A 17650-nucleotide genomic window follows, 5' to 3' on the forward strand; every position below is an offset into this window, starting at 1 on the left:
TGGCCTTCAAATGAAACACTGGTGATGTCGATATGATGTGATTTGGCATCGATGCTGTCATTGGCTCCAAAAAATCATGTTTTAGCGGTGAGAACAAAAAAAACAAAATTTTTGGAGGATCAGATGGTTGAAGTTAAAACTCGAGGGTATTAGATGGTTAAATTTTAATATTGTTTTGGATATAGGATGGTGATTAAAAAAAAAAAGTTTTGATTAGTGTTGGTGCAGGAATTAGCATCTCCGATAATACCAATTTAAACCAAGGAATAACGTGAATAAAATCGAGAATTCGATTGAACCGGGGTATCCCGGCTAGTCTGTTAATGGGCCTAAGTCATGAGCTCGCCAGAAGATTTAGGTCGACAGTCAAGATCGCCATAGGCGGCTTCTCAGGTCGTGTAAAGGGAAAACTTCCATTTAAGAGAAGAGGATCTCATGAAGAATAGAAGTAATGAAGATTTAGACCTAAGATAATTAGAAGTTTATCATATTTTGGTATGTTGGACCCATTGTATAAATAGGGGGGGGGGGTCAAGCCCTCTAAGAGGATCATGACCAACCTAAGACAAGAGACTACTATTACAGAGCAAACTCTAGCTTTTTATTCAAGCAACTTTGTTCTTCTCCTTTGATTATTCGTGAGCTAAGAGAGAAGTGAATTTGTCTAAATCCCTTAGTACAAATTAATTGTTTGATTAGAGAATCAACAATTAGTTTTGAACCTGATGATGTATTGGTCAAACTTGTAATCATCGCATCTGAGTTTGAGGTCATTTTTTCCAACTGTTGTTATACATATAAAATATCCAAAGAATAAAAGCCTTGTACGATCGGGGTATTGGGGTCCGTACCAACTTGTTGACATTTTTTATGTTTTTGGTGTGTGGCAGACTAGATTGAAACAATAATGACTAAGCAACTCAGTAAGAGTCCTTTTTTTGGACTCAGTAAAAGAGTCCAAGTTTTCTTTGAACAACAAAATTTTGTTGAGGTGTGTATGCACTTGGTTGGGAACAAACAAGTAGATGGCAAAGATCATTCGAACATTGGAGCCCAAGTGTTGAGGGCACTAATCTTGTCGATTACAGAAACGAAATTATTTGGGGAAGCTGCAAGAAAAAGTTTAGTTAAATCTTTTATATTCCTTAATCAAAATGTATCATGCATACACTATATACAATTCACTAAAGTATGATAGTTAAATACCTAATTAATATCATGATCAACTCCTACCGGTTCATCTAACTAATCCAGCTCAGCATAAAAACCCTCACGCGTCGCTCCAATTAAGGGGAGGGCTTAACTAGTGCCCAACTTACTGGGCTAGGTTCGACTCCGTTTTTTTATTACATTTTCCTTTTCCATTTCTTTAAGACTTTAACCCTGAAATCTCGAAGTGCAACGCACCACTAATTTTTTATAAATATTAACATAACATTTCATGAGTCCTAAACAAGAGTCTCTCTTGGTCTTTATAAATACATCGATCCATGTACATAAAAACAACAAGTCATCTTTTCTTTCTATCTGAAAGTAATCAGAGAATCAGAAAACACTTGAGAGAGCTGAGTGACCATCAAAAGGTGTTATGGAGAAAGTGAGAGAGATAGTGAGAGAAGGGATTAGAGTAGGGAATGAAGACCCGAGAAGAATTATTCATGCTTTCAAAGTGGGACTTGCTCTTGTTTTGGTCTCTTCCTTCTATTATTACCAACCTTTCGGTCCTTTCACCGATTACTTCGGTATCAATGCAATGTGGGCTGTCATGACCGTCGTTGTTGTCTTTGAATTCTCCGTAGGTTCGTCATCTAGTTTCTATCATTTGAATATGTCTAGTAGATATATCTAGGGAGAATGCAAGAATTTTTGTTGTAAACTTTTGGCCATAATATTAAATAACTTTGGTTTGATGTGTACTTAGGGGCTACACTTGGGAAAGGACTAAATAGAGGAGTGGCAACATTAGTAGCAGGAGGACTAGGAATTGGAGCTCATCAACTAGCAAGATTGTCGGGTGCAACAGTGGAACCTATTCTTTTGGTCATGTTGGTCTTTGTGCAAGGTAAACCCTTATAACACTCTTTACATTTTCAGATTACCATGCGTTTCCAAGCGTTTGGTCAATCATTGTTTGGCTAAAGACTAGATCAAAGAAGATTGGGCAATGAGTAATTAGTATTGTGATATATGTGCAGCTGCGTTGTCGACGTTCGTAAGGTTTTTCCCATGGGTAAAGACAAAGTTCGATTATGGGATATTGATATTCATATTGACGTTCGCGCTGATATCGTTGTCGGGGTTTAGAGACGAAGAGATAATGGATTTGGCAGAAAGCAGACTATCGACAGTGGTGATTGGAGGAGTCAGTTGCATCCTTATCTCTATCTTTGTCTGTCCTGTTTGGGCTGGACAAGATCTACATTCTCTCCTTGCCTCTAACTTTGACACTCTCTCCCACTTCCTTCAAGGTTTTTTATTTCTTTCTCTTTTTCTTTTCCTCATTATGTCTCTACAAGAACATAAATATATACATATACGAGATAGTGAATGTGAAATTGGCAGATTTTGGGGACGAATATTTTGAAGCGAGAGAGAAGGGGGACTACAAAGTAGTGGAGAAGAGGAAAAAGAATCTTGAGAGATATAAAAGTGTTCTTGACTCCAAAAGCGATGAAGAAGCTTTGGTGGGCTACTCTCTCTCTTTCTTTCCCTACTTGCTTCACAATTATGAAATCATTTGGATTGATTTTGTTTTGATATTTTGCGTTTAGGCTAATTACGCAGAATGGGAACCGCCTCATGGACAATTTAGGTTTAGGCATCCATGGAAACAATATGTTGCCGTTGGTGCATTACTCCGGCAGTGTGCCTACAGGATTGATGCCTTGAATTCATACATCAACTCAGATTTTCAGGTAATCGCTAACTTTTTGTTAGGTGTTTGCATATTTAATTAAAACAAAATTTGAAAATACATAAAAGAAGAAAAACTAATATGCTATTATGCTATAACTATTTTTGATCTAATACAATATATATATCTATATATATATATATATATATATTTACATGTCGCAAATGCAAACACAAAAATAACATCAGGTTGAAATTCTTAGTCTGTTAATTTGTTTATATAGTTTTTTTTTTTAGTGTAAACATGTATAGTAGTATATGTTTCTGGTTAACGTGTTTCTAACCCTTTGTTTATTTCTTATTTTTTCTATTAGATCCCAGTGGACATAAAAAAGAAATTAGAAACACCATTAAGAAGAATGAGCTCGGAATCGGGAAACTCAATGAAAGAAATGTCCATTTCACTAAAACAAATGATAAAATCATCTTCTTCTGATATCCATGTCTCAAACTCACAAGCTGCATGCAAATCTCTTTCTACTTTACTTAAATCAGGCATCTTGAACGATGTTGAGCCTCTTCAAATGATCTCATTGATGACGACTGTCTCCATGCTCATAGATATTGTTAACTTAACCGAAAAGATCTCGGAATCTGTACACGAGCTTGCATCCGCTGCAAGATTTAAGAACAAGATGAGGCCGACCGTGCTATACGAGAAGTCGGATTCCGGAAGCATTGGTCGTGCCATGCCAATAGATTCTCATGAAGATCATCATGTTGTCACAGTTTTACATGACGTTGATAATGATAGATCAAACAATGTTGATGATTCACGTGGAGGGAGTTCACAGGACTCATGTCATCATGTTGCCATAAAGATTGTTGATGATAACTCAAACCATGAAAAACATGAAGATGGTGAAATACATGTACATACATTAAGTAATGGGCATCTTCAGTAAGTAATTCAACTCATTATTTGAGGAGCAGTCTTTTGTACCCGCAAGATTATAGAGACGAGACCATCGGTATATAACATATTCGGGTATTTCATTCAGATTTGAAGTTTGTTACAAATACTATTGTCGCCTTTGATCATTTTTGAACTATTGGTCACACATTTAATAAAGTCTTGGTCTTCGTTTTCCTTTGCGTTACTCTTTTAAAGATTTTTATATCCAACTGATCAAAAAATTTAAAAATAGCATGGTTTTATTTTTGGATTATGGTGTTTTAGAGAGCTAACCTCAGTAAATAAAAGAACATAGACCGGCGCCAGATAAAGACAAGTCCGGCAAAAACTCTAGATTGTTATTTTCTATGAATATAATTAATTTTATTCCAAACATATATCGTATGAAAAAAAAAATCATTTATCATTGGAGGAGGCGGTGATCAGGCGCAGTGAGAGGAGGAGTCGGTTAACAAAAGTGGTCTTGGCCAGTGCCAAAGCGTCATTGTAATCGCTTTCAATTCTCAAAACCAATACGGTAATATGCACAACTAATAGAATGTTTCAGGTGACAAATTTTCTCACTAAAGTCAAACTTTCATACTTGCCGATGAAGTAACAAACATACAGTACGTTCAATACATTAAGGATATATATAAGAAACAAAAGCTGGAAATTGTGTGAATTTAGCTAGGTTAGATTATAGTATAATAAAGTTGCCTTGTACGATTGGGGTAATGGCTAATGGATTCCGTACGTTGATGCCAACTTGGTATTGGCAAGGCTGAGTGTGACTCGGTGCAAAAAGCACCAGCTGCTATCTAATTCCGCGTTCTAACCAATACTACATTTTCATTTATTATTACTTTTTACAATCCATAAATCTCTCTGCTGTGGAGGGTTGATATAAGATCCGAAACTTCTTTGTTGATAAAAAAAAATCTAACAATCTTCCAAGTTCAAATCTCACTCAGGAAATATGAATGACTGAATATTTAATTAGATATTATCGAAATTGTGATTCTTGTTGACAAAAAAAAACAAATCTCATAAGAAGTGGTGATGTCAGTTTTCGTTGAGAGAAAGAGAATTTAAGTGGATATGTTCAATATACAAAAAAAAAAAAAAAAAAAAAATTGGACAATTTGGTCGAATATTAATAAGGTAGGTCTAAATATTAGTGAAAGTAACATATGTGAATGCCCAAAACGGACGGATATTTTACTAGCTTTGAAACAAAGAAACGATGGGACAAAATGACAAATTGAATGTCTATTTATTTGGAGTTTGTCATGATTATTCATGTCAAAAACGCAAACTATTATTAATAGACTGTTTATTTTATTATTTTCTTACACTCGCCGAAAATGTTCAGAATCGGAAATAATTAGATGTAACGTTCCTGTAAAAAATGCATTGAGTTTTAATTTTATTTTATTTTCTTAAAGATAAAAAATTTCTGTTAAATGAAAAATGAAAGAGTTGTGAATTACGTTTTTTTTTTTAATATTGATTATAAATGTACAGCTAGCAACTTTAAAAATGGTTAGAAAACAAATGTTGGATAGCACTATTTTATTTTTACATAAAGAAAATCTTTTGGACGTGGAATTTTAATAGAAATTTCGGAAATAAATTAAGAGAACAATACTAAAGTATGCTACTAATAGCCGCTTTTAAATATCGGATAAATCAGCACCAAAGTAGAACTTGGTTACGTAAGTACTAGTCTCTGCCTCTAATTAAAAATACTCTGTCTCCAGTTAATTATATTTCTCATTTTCAATTTCTTTAACCCTCAACGTACGATATGAAGTACAACGCACCACTGATTTTTTTCTTAAAATAATAAAATAACATTTCACGAGTCCCGAACAGGACTCTCTAGTCTCATAATGCTCATTATAAATAACGACGATCCATCCGCTCAAAACAACAAGTCATCTTTCTACTTCTTCCTCTCTTTCTGAAACTTATCAGAAAGTTGAGTGATAATCAAAGGGTGTAATGGAGAAAGTGAGAGAGATTGTGAGAGAAGGGAGGAGAGTAGGTAAAGAAGATCCGAGAAGAGTAGTGCATGCTTTCAAAGTGGGACTTGCTCTTGCTTTGGTCTCTTCCTTCTATTATTATCAACCTCTCTACGACAACTTCGGTGTCAATGCAATGTGGGCTGTCATGACCGTCGTTGTTGTTTTTGAATTCTCTGTAGGTCAGTATTCGTCATGTGATCAGAATCAGCCACTTTCTACCATTTGAATATGTCTAATATTCAGCGATAAACATTTTGTAGATTTTTCTGTATAAATTTGGCTACAAAAGGTTGTTTAACTTTTGTTTGGTGTGTAATTAGGGGCCACACTTGGGAAAGGACTAAATAGAGCAGTGGCAACATTGGTAGCAGGAGGACTAGGGATTGGAGCTCATCACCTAGCAAGTTTGTCGGGTCCAACAGTAGAACCCATTCTTCTTGCCATCTTTGTCTTTGTCCTAGGTAACCCTCATAACACTCATATTTTTTTATTTTTTTTATATGAAATTTTGATGATTTGGTCCATATAACCTTTTCGGACGGGGGCTAGAGCGAAGAGTCTAGAAAACATGCATATATGCATACATTTGTCTCGAATTAAAGAGCGAAGACTAACAATATATATATATATGCAGCTGCATTGTCGACGTTCGTGAGGTTCTTCCCGCGGGTGAAGGCAAGATATGATTATGGGGTATTGATATTCATATTGACGTTCGCACTGATATCAGTTTCGGGGTTTAGAGAGGACGAGATATTGGATTTGGCGCATAAGAGACTATCGACAGTGATAATGGGAGGAGTTAGTTGCGTGCTTATCTCTATCTTTGTCTGCCCTGTTTGGGCAGGACAAGACCTTCATTCTCTCCTTGCCTCCAACTTTGACACTCTCTCCCACTTCCTTCAAGGTTTGTCTTTTCCTTTGGGTTGATTATATACAATCCTTACCTAAAAATACCTCTACAAATTAAAACAAACTTTTCGCCCCACAAAATACTACAATGTATAAACTTCTTGAAAACTTTATTTTGGGAAAAAGATTTACGGTATTTTTTTAGATTTCTCCTACCTTATATTCAATTATGAATTAAAAAGTGGTAATTTGGCAGAATTTGGGGACGAATATTTTGAAGCGACAGAGGATGGGGACATCAAAGAAGTGGAGAAGAGGAGAAGGAATCTTGAGAGATATAAAAGTGTTCTCAACTCAAAAAGCAATGAAGAAGCTTTGGTGGGTACTCTCTCTAGCTATTTCCCTACTTCTCCATTCACTTTTATAATTATACCCTTTTTGAAATAACTTGGACTGGATCTTGTATTGATATAATTTGTTCATTTGTGTTTAGGCTAATTTTGCAAAATGGGAACCGCGTCATGGCCAATTTAGATTTCGGCATCCATGGAGACAATATCTTGCCGTGGGTGCATTACTCCGGCAATCTGCTTACCGAATTGATGCCTTGAATTCAAACATCAACTCAGATATGCAGGTATTACTTTTGCTATAAATTTGATAATAATAATTTTTATTTAAAATAATAGATGAAAACAAAAATTAAAATACTAAAATCACAAATGCTAACACATAATGAAATTCTTAGTCTCTGTTTTTTTATATGGATAATATATGTTCCTTCTAACCGTTGGTTTATCTCTTGTTTTTCTATTTAGATCCCAATGGACATTAAAAAGAAAATAGAGGAACCATTAAGAAGAATGAGCTCGGAGTCGGGGAAGTCAATGAAAGAAGTGTCCATTTCATTAAAGAACATGACAATATCATCTTCTTTTGATATCCATGTAGTAAACTCACAATCTGCATGCAAGACTCTTTCCACTTTACTTAAATCAGGCATCTTAAACGATGTTGAGCCTCTACAAATGATCTCATTAATGACGACAGTTTCTCTGCTCATTGACATTGTAAACTTAACCGAAAAGATCTCAGAATCCGTACATGAGCTTGCATCCGCAGCAAAATTTAAGAACAAGAAGAAGCCGTCTAAGTCGAATTCGGGAAGCATTGGTCAAGCCATGCCAAATAAATCTCATGATGATGATGATCATGTTGTTACAATTTTAGGTGACGTTGACACATCAAACAATGTTGATCAATCGCAATCGCATGGAGAGATCTCAGTGGACTCATGTCATCATGTCACCATAAAGATTAACGATGATGATTCGATCCATGACAAAAATGAAGATGGTGATATACATGTACATACAAATCGTGTATCATGTGATCACACTAATGCTAGTGATCTTTTAGATAGTGGCGTTAAAAAGAATTAGTAATAAGTTATAACTAACTATTTATTATAGGGTTTAGAGGTGGTGGGGAGGGGACTAATCATGTATATTAAATAAAGTTCCCTCGAACAGGAATTGTTATTAGATCCAACCTAATTCGACCACGGTTATTTTCTCTGTTTTTCCGATATTTTTTGTTTCCAACAAAGTTATGCAGTTTCTATTAACTTGAATGTTGAAAAGTTTTAACAATATATTTTCTCCGTGGTGCAATATATTTTCCGCAAACAATGATAGTAATTTAACAAAGCCAATTTGTAAATCATTAAAAAAATTAATATAGATCAAAACAATATAAACCAAAAAAAAAATAAAATCATATCACATCTCAGTATTTTTAAGAAGTATGATGATGCACACATGTGTAAAATATTTTCTAACCCAAAACAATAAAGGATAAATACGTTTATTCATTATTCGCTTTTGAAAAGACAACAAAGGGTTACAAATACATATCTAATTTTTTTTTTCCAGGGTGATATATAACTAAGAATAATTGCAGATAAATCAATGAGCACTTAGCCCTTAGGTGGCAGATACGAATATCCATTGAGAAAATTGAAAATCATTCATATATCCCTAACTATAGACTATGATATACATGCGTTTTTCGAAAATTTAATTAATCAAAGAGAATTTTTTGTGTACGAGAAATTGATTGATAAGTGTTATTGCGAGATGTCATTATTAACCCTAGGAAAATGTTAATGAAGGTGCCCCATGTTCTCCTAAGCTCACGGGCTCGTGCTCGTTTGTCTATTTCCCCTTTTACGTCCAATTGCTTTTTCAAAATTCTTGAACACAATGGGGTGCAAATTAAAGTGGAGGGTAAGTAATATAGGTATTTGTCTCCATTATTAAACCTTACTTTTGATTTAAACCCTGATTTGTATGAATATCCGTTAACGTTATTCCATCGTTTGAATATATAAGTCTCTAATTTTTTTGTTTTTTAACATTACTTGGCCCATTTCTCTAAATGCTTTTTTAAAATTACTATATTTTTATGGTTTAAAATAGATTTTCGAGAGAGCGAGACATGTAGTCTATCAACAATTTTCATAAACCATTTTCAGAGAGATTAAAAAGAAATCTTGATTGACGTCTAAATAATAAAAATTGAAATAGTATTAAACGATCAACAATTTTAATTAAGAGAAAAATATGATTGAGTTAGAATCCGAAACGGGTCAAGCTCCATCCATCTAGTCCATGGATCACTTAATCGACATAATAGAAATCAACACATGATAATCAATAATTATGATGATCTTGAAACCTGTAGGAAGTCTTTAGATCACTAATTGTTTACTTAATTAAATTGATTGATTTGCCTAGTTACTGAGTCTGACACCACCCAGCTCTTTGATCGTCTTAGTTAAAGACTACTTCAACTCATGTTTCCTCTGTCAGTTCGATATATTACCACTAACATACATATATATGTATATTTGCATGATTATTTTAGTGTTTCTACATTGAAAGGACTACAATTAGCCTCCATCAACATTCAGGTAACACAAAACACCGTTAAAATCACATACAACATTCAACTGCAATAAGACTTTTTTTTTACATATAAATAAATAATGCAGTCATTGGATTCCAATAGTGTGTCACATTATAAAAAGCACAGTAAATTAAACTTTATAAATAGACAACTTCGCTTATCATGAGTGCTCCACTTACGTATCAAAAGCTCTTCACATGCACCGTGCACCATCACCTCTCTCGGCTTTCCGCAATTAATTAGTAATTACCATTAGTTATATCAATTGAATACTAATGTAGTTCCGTAGCTAATTAAGTAAATATTTATCTTATGTTATTATAAGGACGTTCCAGATTAAACGAACCACTAAAGGACAAATAACAAAAATGTCTAGTGATTACGACTTTAATGCGTATCGAGTAAATTGTGCGAATTTTCTATTTCCTAAAGTCGCCACTGATGTGATTATCAGCCGTACATTTAAAGTGGGAAAAGGTACACACAAGTCACAACATTTGTGCCCAACATAAAACGCATTTAAAATTCTTTCGTTTTTCTTTCTTTTGACTTTCGTTTACGTTTTCACACAAAATGTATCACTCTTATAATCTTATATTTTTTTAGTTTTTATCATTACGGATGCAAATAGGTGGCTTTCTAACATTAGTTAAAAAAAAATATTAGCTAGGTGGAGTAGTATTTGACGATTTATCTGTTGTCATTTTGTCAACACTCAACAATATGCTTTTAGCTAATATTCACATTAGTTCCTCCAAATGAACATGGTTACCATCAGTCCACACCACACTTTCTAGCTAAAGATTTCTATTTTTTGTATTTTCACTAAGAAACGCCAACCTCTCAGTTCAACTCAGCTATCTTCTTCAGGATATAGAGAAATTTTCTGTGGTGAAACAATTAAAATTACCACCACTATCAAACTTCACAAATCACTGCATGGTAGTTTGTCGTTCTTGCCAATTTTAGAATTTTTGTATTGGAAGGGAAAAATAACAAGTCAAGTTTTCATGCCAAAATACATTATAAGAATATGAATACAAAAGGTTACAAATTATGAAATTACAAACACACATTCAAAGCAAAATATAGATAATTTCCCCCAATGCTTTGCCAAATGCCCACCACTCTGCGCCTCATAGCTCGTCCTACACGAAATTCAGAATCATAACAAACTTACATTTTTAGAACAGTTAAGATGATTCAGTACTAAACTGCATAAACCATTCTTTTTAAAGTGGTTGAGATAGAAGGAACACTTACATGGTAATCATCCATATAATCACGTGGATTCGGCTGCAAAACAAAACAAAACAAAACAAAACAAACCATTTCCAACAATATTCACTCACTTGGTTTCCAGATAAAACAGAGTTGAGAAGGTTATAATTCATTTGGACTCAAATAAGTACTTACCCGTTTGTAACGCCTCCTCCTGTCTCCATACCGGTGGTCCCTTTCTTTCCGCCTGCGTTCACCTTCTTCCCGTGCTATCCGAGCTTCCTGTAAACGTTGATTTGTATGGCCATGCTCGTTAACTAGGATATACAGAGAAGACTTGAAAAGAGAACAAGAACTTTTTTGTGAACTACAAACCTCATCTTCTCTAGCTTTTCTTTCTTTCTCTGCTTCCGCAAATAACTCCTTCTCAGACTGGTGCATATGGCCAAGTATATAGCATATCAAATTCACTAATAAGACATTTTCGTATATAATAGCATGCAGAAAATCCATTTGCAATTACTACACACTTGCAAGATCAAAAAACTTCTTTGATTTTATCCAAAAAGAAGCAAAAAGATATACAAAGACTTGGAAATCTACCTCCCTGTGTTGGGCAAAATAGTCATCCACGATGCTTCTTGCATATGCCGGGTCATCGCAGATCAATATATTGTCAAAGATTGAGCCAGCCTTCACCTGCAGTGTTAAGATCATTTTTTTTTCATTCAGATGCACTAGATAAGTTTGATCCCTCGTCTAAAATGAAGACTTTTTATCAGATCTTTTCTGTTTCTTTTGGTTTTGTTTTCAACCCTAAAAATTTGGATGACCTATATGTACAAGCAGCATATATATGTTAAAAGAACTAATTGGCAGTGAATATTATATAAATATTCATCCATATCTGGTGATGATGTAGTGATTATAAAAGTTAATATTTGATGGAATTCAAGAAAGCTCTAGAACTTACCTGCCATACTTCAATGCCTGCATATTTGATAGACTTCAGAACGTAAAGATCTGGATCATCTTCAAATTCTGTGCAAAACCGAGAAGCTCAAGCTTAGTATTTATAACAAGAAGAAATCCAGCTCAAAATGAACATACACATTAAATAGGTAGAAACATGCCTGGATTATCTATCCATGGGTTCTTCCATTTTCCCTTGTAGTTCGGGTTCTTGATTCTCTGTAGGAAAATAATGTTTTGAGAAATGTCAAATGGAGAAGAAGAAAAAACAGTAATCTATATAACCATTGATGACTGTCATATAATAACCTTTGCTTTCCAAGGACCTTTGTACGCAGAATTTGGGATCTTTGGAGGTTCCCAGAGACCATTTTCTTCCTCGTCCCAGTCCTCGGGCTAAACAAGTAGAGAGAGAGATACAAGACACAAAGCTTCAGACTATAACACAGTAATGAGTTCCAAAAAAGAATGAGTGCCATAATGTCAGAATTTGCAGTGATATAGAATGAAGAAAGAATGATGGATCTCTGAGACTAAAAAATAACGACCAATCATTTAAAGAATCTAATATAACAGTACATACCTCTTTAGCTTTACGATCTGGAATTTCACGTGGAATAGAATCAAAACCCTGGTTACAAAAGGAAGAACGAGCCAGTTGCCTGAATTAAACTAAGAATTAAGAGAATGGGAACTGAATAGCTTCCTTTCAATACAAATTGTATTTTCTATATTGCTAAGTTTACTAAAAAGTTACCTCGGGTTTGACATCGTTGGGGTCATCGATGTACTCTCTATCATCCCAGTCCTCTGGCTGCAAAATACAGACTGTTAAGAATCTATCAAGGTGAAAGCTAAAAGAAATGTAGTGTTACTGGCTTACTGCATATCTTGCTCTTCTATGAAAATTTAGTATAACCTCAGATCAAAACCATAATCCATTTTCCTCGTCATACATCATAAATTATAATAGCTAAAAGCTAAGTGTAACTATCTCAGAAAAAGGTTATCCAACCTTGCAAATGTTTGGTTCAGAAATTCACATTGCATTTAAGAAAGAGTCTATGAAACCTTATAAGCACCCAGACAGTTACCTTCTTTGCATTCTTGACCTTGATCTTCCTTGGAGGAAGGATGTCCCAGTCTGTGTACATACTGCCAAATTCTCTCTCTTTATTATCCACCAGAACGCTGTAAGAAGCGTCAGGACGCAGAATAAATGTGTAGAAATGATTTAATTTGTCTGTTTCACATTGCAAATCCTTTTTGATTGGATAATTCTGTCCCTGATATGAAACTATAACATGAAGCTTCTTCGTCTGTGTTCCGCATATATCTGGTCCAAACATTAGACTGCATAGAAAAACTAATGAGAATCCCCAAACACAACAACACCATGTGACGACTTTGTTGTAAAAAACATGGACATGTAATCATTTATCAAAGTTCACTGGATTAACTAAATCAACGCAACTTGACTTAGATTGCAATATAACATTCTATCAACTGATGTTCATTGAAAAAGCATTAATGTATGATTACCTGTATGGAGTATCACCACCAAACTGCTTCTGGTTAACATAGCCAGACAGGAGCTTAATGTAAGCACCACCACATTCAATGTCTTGTTCAATCTTGACTGAGTACTGGACAACAAGAGTCCGGTTTTTGTTGCTAAACTCAGGAATCTTTGCAGAAATCGCATAATGCTTGGCATCATTATAAGTCTGAATACCTAAACACATCAAGAAAATCAAAAAAGAAAGAAAAAGATACTAAGTTAAACCAAATAAAGATTCTATATTCCTCAAGTTAACTTTCGAGATCGAAAGCTAGTACACTTGACGATCCATAATTGTATCACAGAACAAAAGAGCTCAAGATCTACACACAAACCTGCTGCTGAAACAAACATATCTAAGAACTAAAATAGAAATCCTAATTATAACCAATTAAAGATTTAATTTTCTTCAAGATAACTTCAAATATCGAAAGGCAGTAGACTTGCGAACTCCATGTCTTAGTCCACATAACAAAAGAGCTGAAGATCTACACACAAGTGGCAGCTAACAAGAACATATCAAAGAACTAAAACACTGCAACATAACAAAGATCACAGGGAGAATGGTGATATAGATTCTCGTATTCTGAAAATCAAGTGAGACCCTTAACGCCAAAAAGACGGAGTTCTGCAGTGTGCTTAAAGGTGGGCGAAAGGAAGTACCTTTATTGTCAGGATCGCCGGGCCATTTACCGGCAGTGTGCTTAAAGGTTCCAGCTTTGCCTTCGTTTCTTTTCCAATCAGACAAGACCCACCTACTTTTCCATCCACCTGAACACAATCTTACTAAGTTAATTCCATAAACCTATAAATAGAAAGCCAAAATCCAGAACCATAGAATCGTTATATTAACCAGAATAGGAAAAGCAAAGCCTATAATAGAAGATTCTAGTGAAGGATGGATTCGGATTCACTATCCTAATCAAATCAAAATCTACCAAGGAAAGTTACTACTTACTAATCATAGCAATATATTCAAAAAGGAAACAAAAATAACAAATCGTTGTTTTGTTTCCCAGAAAAGGAAAAAAAAGAGAGAAGAGTGTTTATATATATACTTCACCTTCGAAATGCTCCTCTAAGAAGATCTCGGAGAAAGCCAATGGGGCAAGAGTTAGTACAGAGACGAGGAAGAAGAAGCAGAAAAAACTGAGCTTATTTTGAGGTAATCCCATTTTTCAGAATTTCTCACTTCATCATGGTTACTGAAAAATTGTGCTTGGGCCTTTATAGCAAAGCAGAATGTTGACTCAGTGTCGTTTGGTTTAGTTACAATATTGCCCCTAAGGTTTGGATTTTTCTTTTTTTCTCTATGTTGTTTTTCTCAAGTCGTCGTCGCAGTGTGGAGTGGACTGAAGAATATTCAAAGTCGTTTATCATCGTAAGAAATGGGGCAAAACTGGTCTCAAATAATAATTGCTATGTTTCTTGCTCTAATCTCTTATATTGCCATTATGATTTATAACAAATCTTGTTCTAACTAAATCTAGCCGAATGTTTTGTACATGATACTTGTAGCCAAATGTTTTTTATACGAATATGAATCATAAATAAATTCAATTATATTTTCTTTATTTTATGAGAGCGAAGAATATATTTTTTTTGTAGTCAAAAAATAAAGGTTCTACAATAATTAAATGTGGGATAACGAAATCCAAAAAGCTCCAATCTAAAACAGTACAACATGTCATTAACAGCATGTTCAGTCCAGGCCCAATAAGCACGAAATTTCTCTTCTCCGAAATTAACTTAATCCTTGAGTTTATTTGGAAAAGACATTTATACCCCTTGTTATCTCAATGGTTAGAGAACACGTGTGTTGCGCGTGAGCATCCTCCATTATTACACCACCGTTGGCCTCCGACGACGGCTCAAGCCTATCTTCGTCGCCGGCTTCTCCGATGGTTACCAATCGCGTAGACGTCTTCTGGCACGAAGGAATGCTCCGACACGACGCCGTAGAAGGCGTCTTCGACACTGGATACGACCCTGGATTCCTCGACGTATTGGAGAAGCACCCGGAGAACGCCGATCGCGTCAGGAACATGCTTTCGATTCTCCGACGCGGTCCCATCGCTCCTCATGTCAATTGGTTTACCGGTCTTCCAGCAATCGTTTCGGAGCTTCTAATGTTTCACACTTCAGGTACATCGCTCTAAGGTTCGCAGAAAAGAAGGAACTTTTATAAAAACCTGTTTCTGAATTTGGTAGTTTTGACAAATCTTAACCTTAAAAAATTCGACTTTGATTTGTGATTATTGCTTTCTCATGTAATCCATTGTGATCCTTGTACAGAGTACATTGAGAAGCTAGTGGAGGCAGATAAATCAGGAGAAAGGTGTGAAATTGCCGCAGGTACTTTCATGAGCCCAGGCTCGTGGGAAGCTGCTCTTCTTGCAGCTGGAACAACTCTTTCAGCAATGCAACATATTCTTGATTGCCATGGGAAAATTGCATATGCTCTGGTACGCCCACCAGGTCACCACTCACAGCCTACTCAGGCTGATGGGTATTGCTTCCTCAACAACGCTGCTCTTGCTGTCAAGCTGGCATTGAATTCGGGTTCTTGTTCCCGAGTTGCGGTTATTGACATCGATGTACATTATGGAAATGGCACAGCTGAAGGGTTTTATACATCTGATAAGGTTCTTACGGTGTCACTCCATATGAACCATGGATCATGGGGATCGTCCCACCCGCAGAAAGGGTCGATTGATGAACTTGGTGAAGACGTGGGATTGGGTTACAATCTGAATGTCCCTTTACCGAATGGCACGGGTGACCGGGGATATGAATATGCCATGAATGAGCTGGTGGTTCCTGCAGTTAGAAGGTTTGGACCCGATATGGTTGTTCTCGTTGTTGGTCAAGACTCTAGCGCTGTAAGTTCTTTCTTTGCCCAAATACGTGTAGACTATCTGACTGAGCACTTACTCAGGGTTTTGTTCGCAATTATTGTTTTGGTTACAAGTAAATCGCTTATGTATGCTGCTCCAATATGGCTCTGCTGTGATAAGTCTGCATAAGTAGTTAGAAGAGTGCAGCTGTTGCATTAGTCATGTCATCTCTCTAATATTCAGTCAGCAAAAGATAAACGAATCAGTATAAATGGAAGATGACCAAAGGAGGAATGGGTTGTCTAGGGATTTGGGTATTGGTTTTGCATTGGAAGAGTCTAGGGTGCTCGAGAATTCACCATAAGATTATATCTTTGGATTCTTTGCTTCAGTTTGCATTCTTATTCAGAGAGGAATAAAGGAAGATATGGTTTTTATGGTTCTTATTACGCTACCTAGTGGTCCCCTTGTCGAGCTTAGTGAATTTATATTCAGCACAGATGTTACTAACAGAGCTGTTCACTTTTTGGCCCATGGAAGTTAATGAATTTTCTGGTTCACAGGAAACTCTCTCTTAAAGTTCTCCGGCTTAAATCCATTAGTTTGGTTTCAAACATTTGCTAGGGATGCTGATTGTCTAGTTTGTGAGGGGATTTGAATGTCATGGACTGACGGATAACCACTATTTACTGTCGGATCTGCAGTTTGATCCAAACGGGAGACAAAGCCTGACAATGAATGGATACAGAAGGATTGGGCAGATAATGAGGGGAGTTGCAGAGGAGCACAGCCATGGAAGGTTGCTTATGGTGCAAGAAGGCGGGTATCATGTAACATATGCAGCTTACTGCCTCCACGCCATGCTCGAAGGGGTGCTGAAGATTCCAGAACCGCATCTATCTGATCCGATCGCTTATTATCCCGAAGAAGAAGCTAATGCTGTTGCTGCTGTGGAGTCAATCAAAACATATCACACCGAATTTGTTCCATTTCTCAGAGGAACTTGAAAATGGGACGTATGAATGAGTTTATGTTATTCCTCGTTGTCTTGTGACCTTTTGGAACACAGATCCAAATCAATCAGGTCAAACCGTATATATCAAAATACTTGTTGATCAAACTATCTTTTGTATGAAAACTTATTCACACGATCCGACTTTGTTTTTTGAGTTTTTTTTTAACAACTAGTTAGGTTTAGACTAGAAGAACCCAAATTTTTTGTGACAGAATAATAATTTTGCAGAAAGAGATTTTATAAATATATTCCAGATACAATCAAATCAAGCTTGGAAATAAGATTGGCATTGTCGTGAGTATCACTGTAGAGAGAATAGCTCGCGGGTCCGTAAAAAATGCATGTCAACCTCGATCGTGGAAATATGTCAGGATAAGATCTGTA

General features: G+C 35.7%; 4 protein-coding genes across 7 annotated transcripts; 3 read left to right on the plus strand and 1 right to left on the minus strand.

Annotated features, from left to right (window-relative positions):
* Positions 1–1390: 1390 nt before the first annotated feature.
* On the plus strand, positions 1391–4099 carry ALMT1 (aluminum-activated malate transporter 1). The gene is made up of 6 exons (NM_100716.5): positions 1391–1799; positions 1922–2062; positions 2196–2468; positions 2563–2684; positions 2772–2915; positions 3228–4099. Exons 1-6 carry the CDS (start codon positions 1589–1591, stop codon positions 3816–3818), a joined length of 1482 nt encoding a protein of 493 aa, NP_172319.1. The 5' UTR covers positions 1391–1588; the 3' UTR covers positions 3819–4099.
* A 1656-nt stretch (positions 4100–5755) lies between these two features.
* Positions 5756–8373, plus strand: AT1G08440 (aluminum activated malate transporter family protein). The gene is made up of 6 exons (NM_100717.2): positions 5756–6017; positions 6159–6299; positions 6473–6745; positions 6947–7068; positions 7184–7327; positions 7509–8373. Exons 1-6 carry the CDS (start codon positions 5816–5818, stop codon positions 8130–8132), a joined length of 1506 nt encoding a protein of 501 aa, NP_172320.1. The 5' UTR covers positions 5756–5815; the 3' UTR covers positions 8133–8373.
* Positions 8374–10586: 2213 nt separating this feature from the next.
* On the minus strand, positions 10587–14746 carry CRT3 (calreticulin 3). Of its 3 annotated transcripts, none has more exons than NM_100718.5 (14): positions 14478–14746; positions 14078–14185; positions 13396–13588; positions 12948–13206; positions 12611–12667; positions 12437–12484; positions 12163–12249; positions 12015–12072; positions 11855–11922; positions 11485–11580; positions 11257–11313; positions 11077–11163; positions 10924–10956; positions 10614–10808 (listed from the first exon to the last, which is right to left on the minus strand). In NM_100718.5, the coding sequence occupies exons 1-14, from the start codon at positions 14587–14589 to the stop codon at positions 10797–10799; spliced, it is 1275 nt and encodes a 424-aa protein (NP_563816.1). In that variant the 5' UTR covers positions 14590–14746; the 3' UTR covers positions 10614–10796. The 3 variants fall into 3 exon arrangements, with proteins under 3 accessions (NP_001184936.1, NP_563816.1, NP_973793.1); NM_202064.1 differs by having other exon boundaries at positions 10628–10808; positions 12948–13044; positions 14478–14614; NM_001198007.1 differs by lacking the exon at positions 12015–12072 and having other exon boundaries at positions 10587–10808; positions 12180–12249; positions 14478–14681.
* Positions 14747–14986: 240 nt separating this feature from the next.
* On the plus strand, positions 14987–17510 carry HDA08 (histone deacetylase 8). Of its 2 annotated transcripts, NM_100719.4 has the most exons (3): positions 14987–15559; positions 15710–16296; positions 16956–17510. In NM_100719.4, the coding sequence occupies exons 1-3, from the start codon at positions 15316–15318 to the stop codon at positions 17256–17258; spliced, it is 1134 nt and encodes a 377-aa protein (NP_563817.1). In that variant the 5' UTR covers positions 14987–15315; the 3' UTR covers positions 17259–17510. The 2 variants fall into 2 exon arrangements, with proteins under 2 accessions (NP_563817.1, NP_001320319.1); NM_001331774.1 differs by having other exon boundaries at positions 15710–17510.
* Positions 17511–17650: the final 140 nt, after the last annotated feature.

Source organism: Arabidopsis thaliana, assembly GCF_000001735.4.
Source record: "Arabidopsis thaliana chromosome 1 sequence".
Classification (NCBI taxonomy): Eukaryota; Viridiplantae; Streptophyta; class Magnoliopsida; order Brassicales; family Brassicaceae; genus Arabidopsis; species Arabidopsis thaliana.

Coding starts and splice junctions, on each gene's coding strand:
- ALMT1 (NM_100716.5), top strand. CDS start 1,589: ATGGAGAAAGTGAGAGAGATAGTGAGAGAAGGGATTAGAGTAGGGAAT. Junction 2,469..2,562: donor TCTCTCCCACTTCCTTCAAG/GTTTTTTATTTC, acceptor TGAAATTGGCAG/ATTTTGGGGACGAATATTTT. Junction 2,685..2,771: donor AAAGCGATGAAGAAGCTTTG/GTGGGCTACTCT, acceptor TTTTGCGTTTAG/GCTAATTACGCAGAATGGGA.
- AT1G08440 (NM_100717.2), top strand. CDS start 5,816: ATGGAGAAAGTGAGAGAGATTGTGAGAGAAGGGAGGAGAGTAGGTAAA. Junction 6,018..6,158: donor TGTTTTTGAATTCTCTGTAG/GTCAGTATTCGT, acceptor GTGTGTAATTAG/GGGCCACACTTGGGAAAGGA. Junction 7,328..7,508: donor ACATCAACTCAGATATGCAG/GTATTACTTTTG, acceptor TTTTCTATTTAG/ATCCCAATGGACATTAAAAA.
- CRT3 (NM_100718.5), bottom strand. CDS start 14,589: ATGGGATTACCTCAAAATAAGCTCAGTTTTTTCTGCTTCTTCTTCCTC. Junction 13,589..14,077: donor CGGCGATCCTGACAATAAAG/GTACTTCCTTTC, acceptor TGATGTGTTTAG/GTATTCAGACTTATAATGAT. Junction 11,581..11,854: donor CAGGCATTGAAGTATGGCAG/GTAAGTTCTAGA, acceptor TTAACACTGCAG/GTGAAGGCTGGCTCAATCTT.
- HDA08 (NM_100719.4), top strand. CDS start 15,316: ATGGTTACCAATCGCGTAGACGTCTTCTGGCACGAAGGAATGCTCCGA. Junction 15,560..15,709: donor TCTAATGTTTCACACTTCAG/GTACATCGCTCT, acceptor ATCCTTGTACAG/AGTACATTGAGAAGCTAGTG. Junction 16,297..16,955: donor TTGGTCAAGACTCTAGCGCT/GTAAGTTCTTTC, acceptor TCGGATCTGCAG/TTTGATCCAAACGGGAGACA.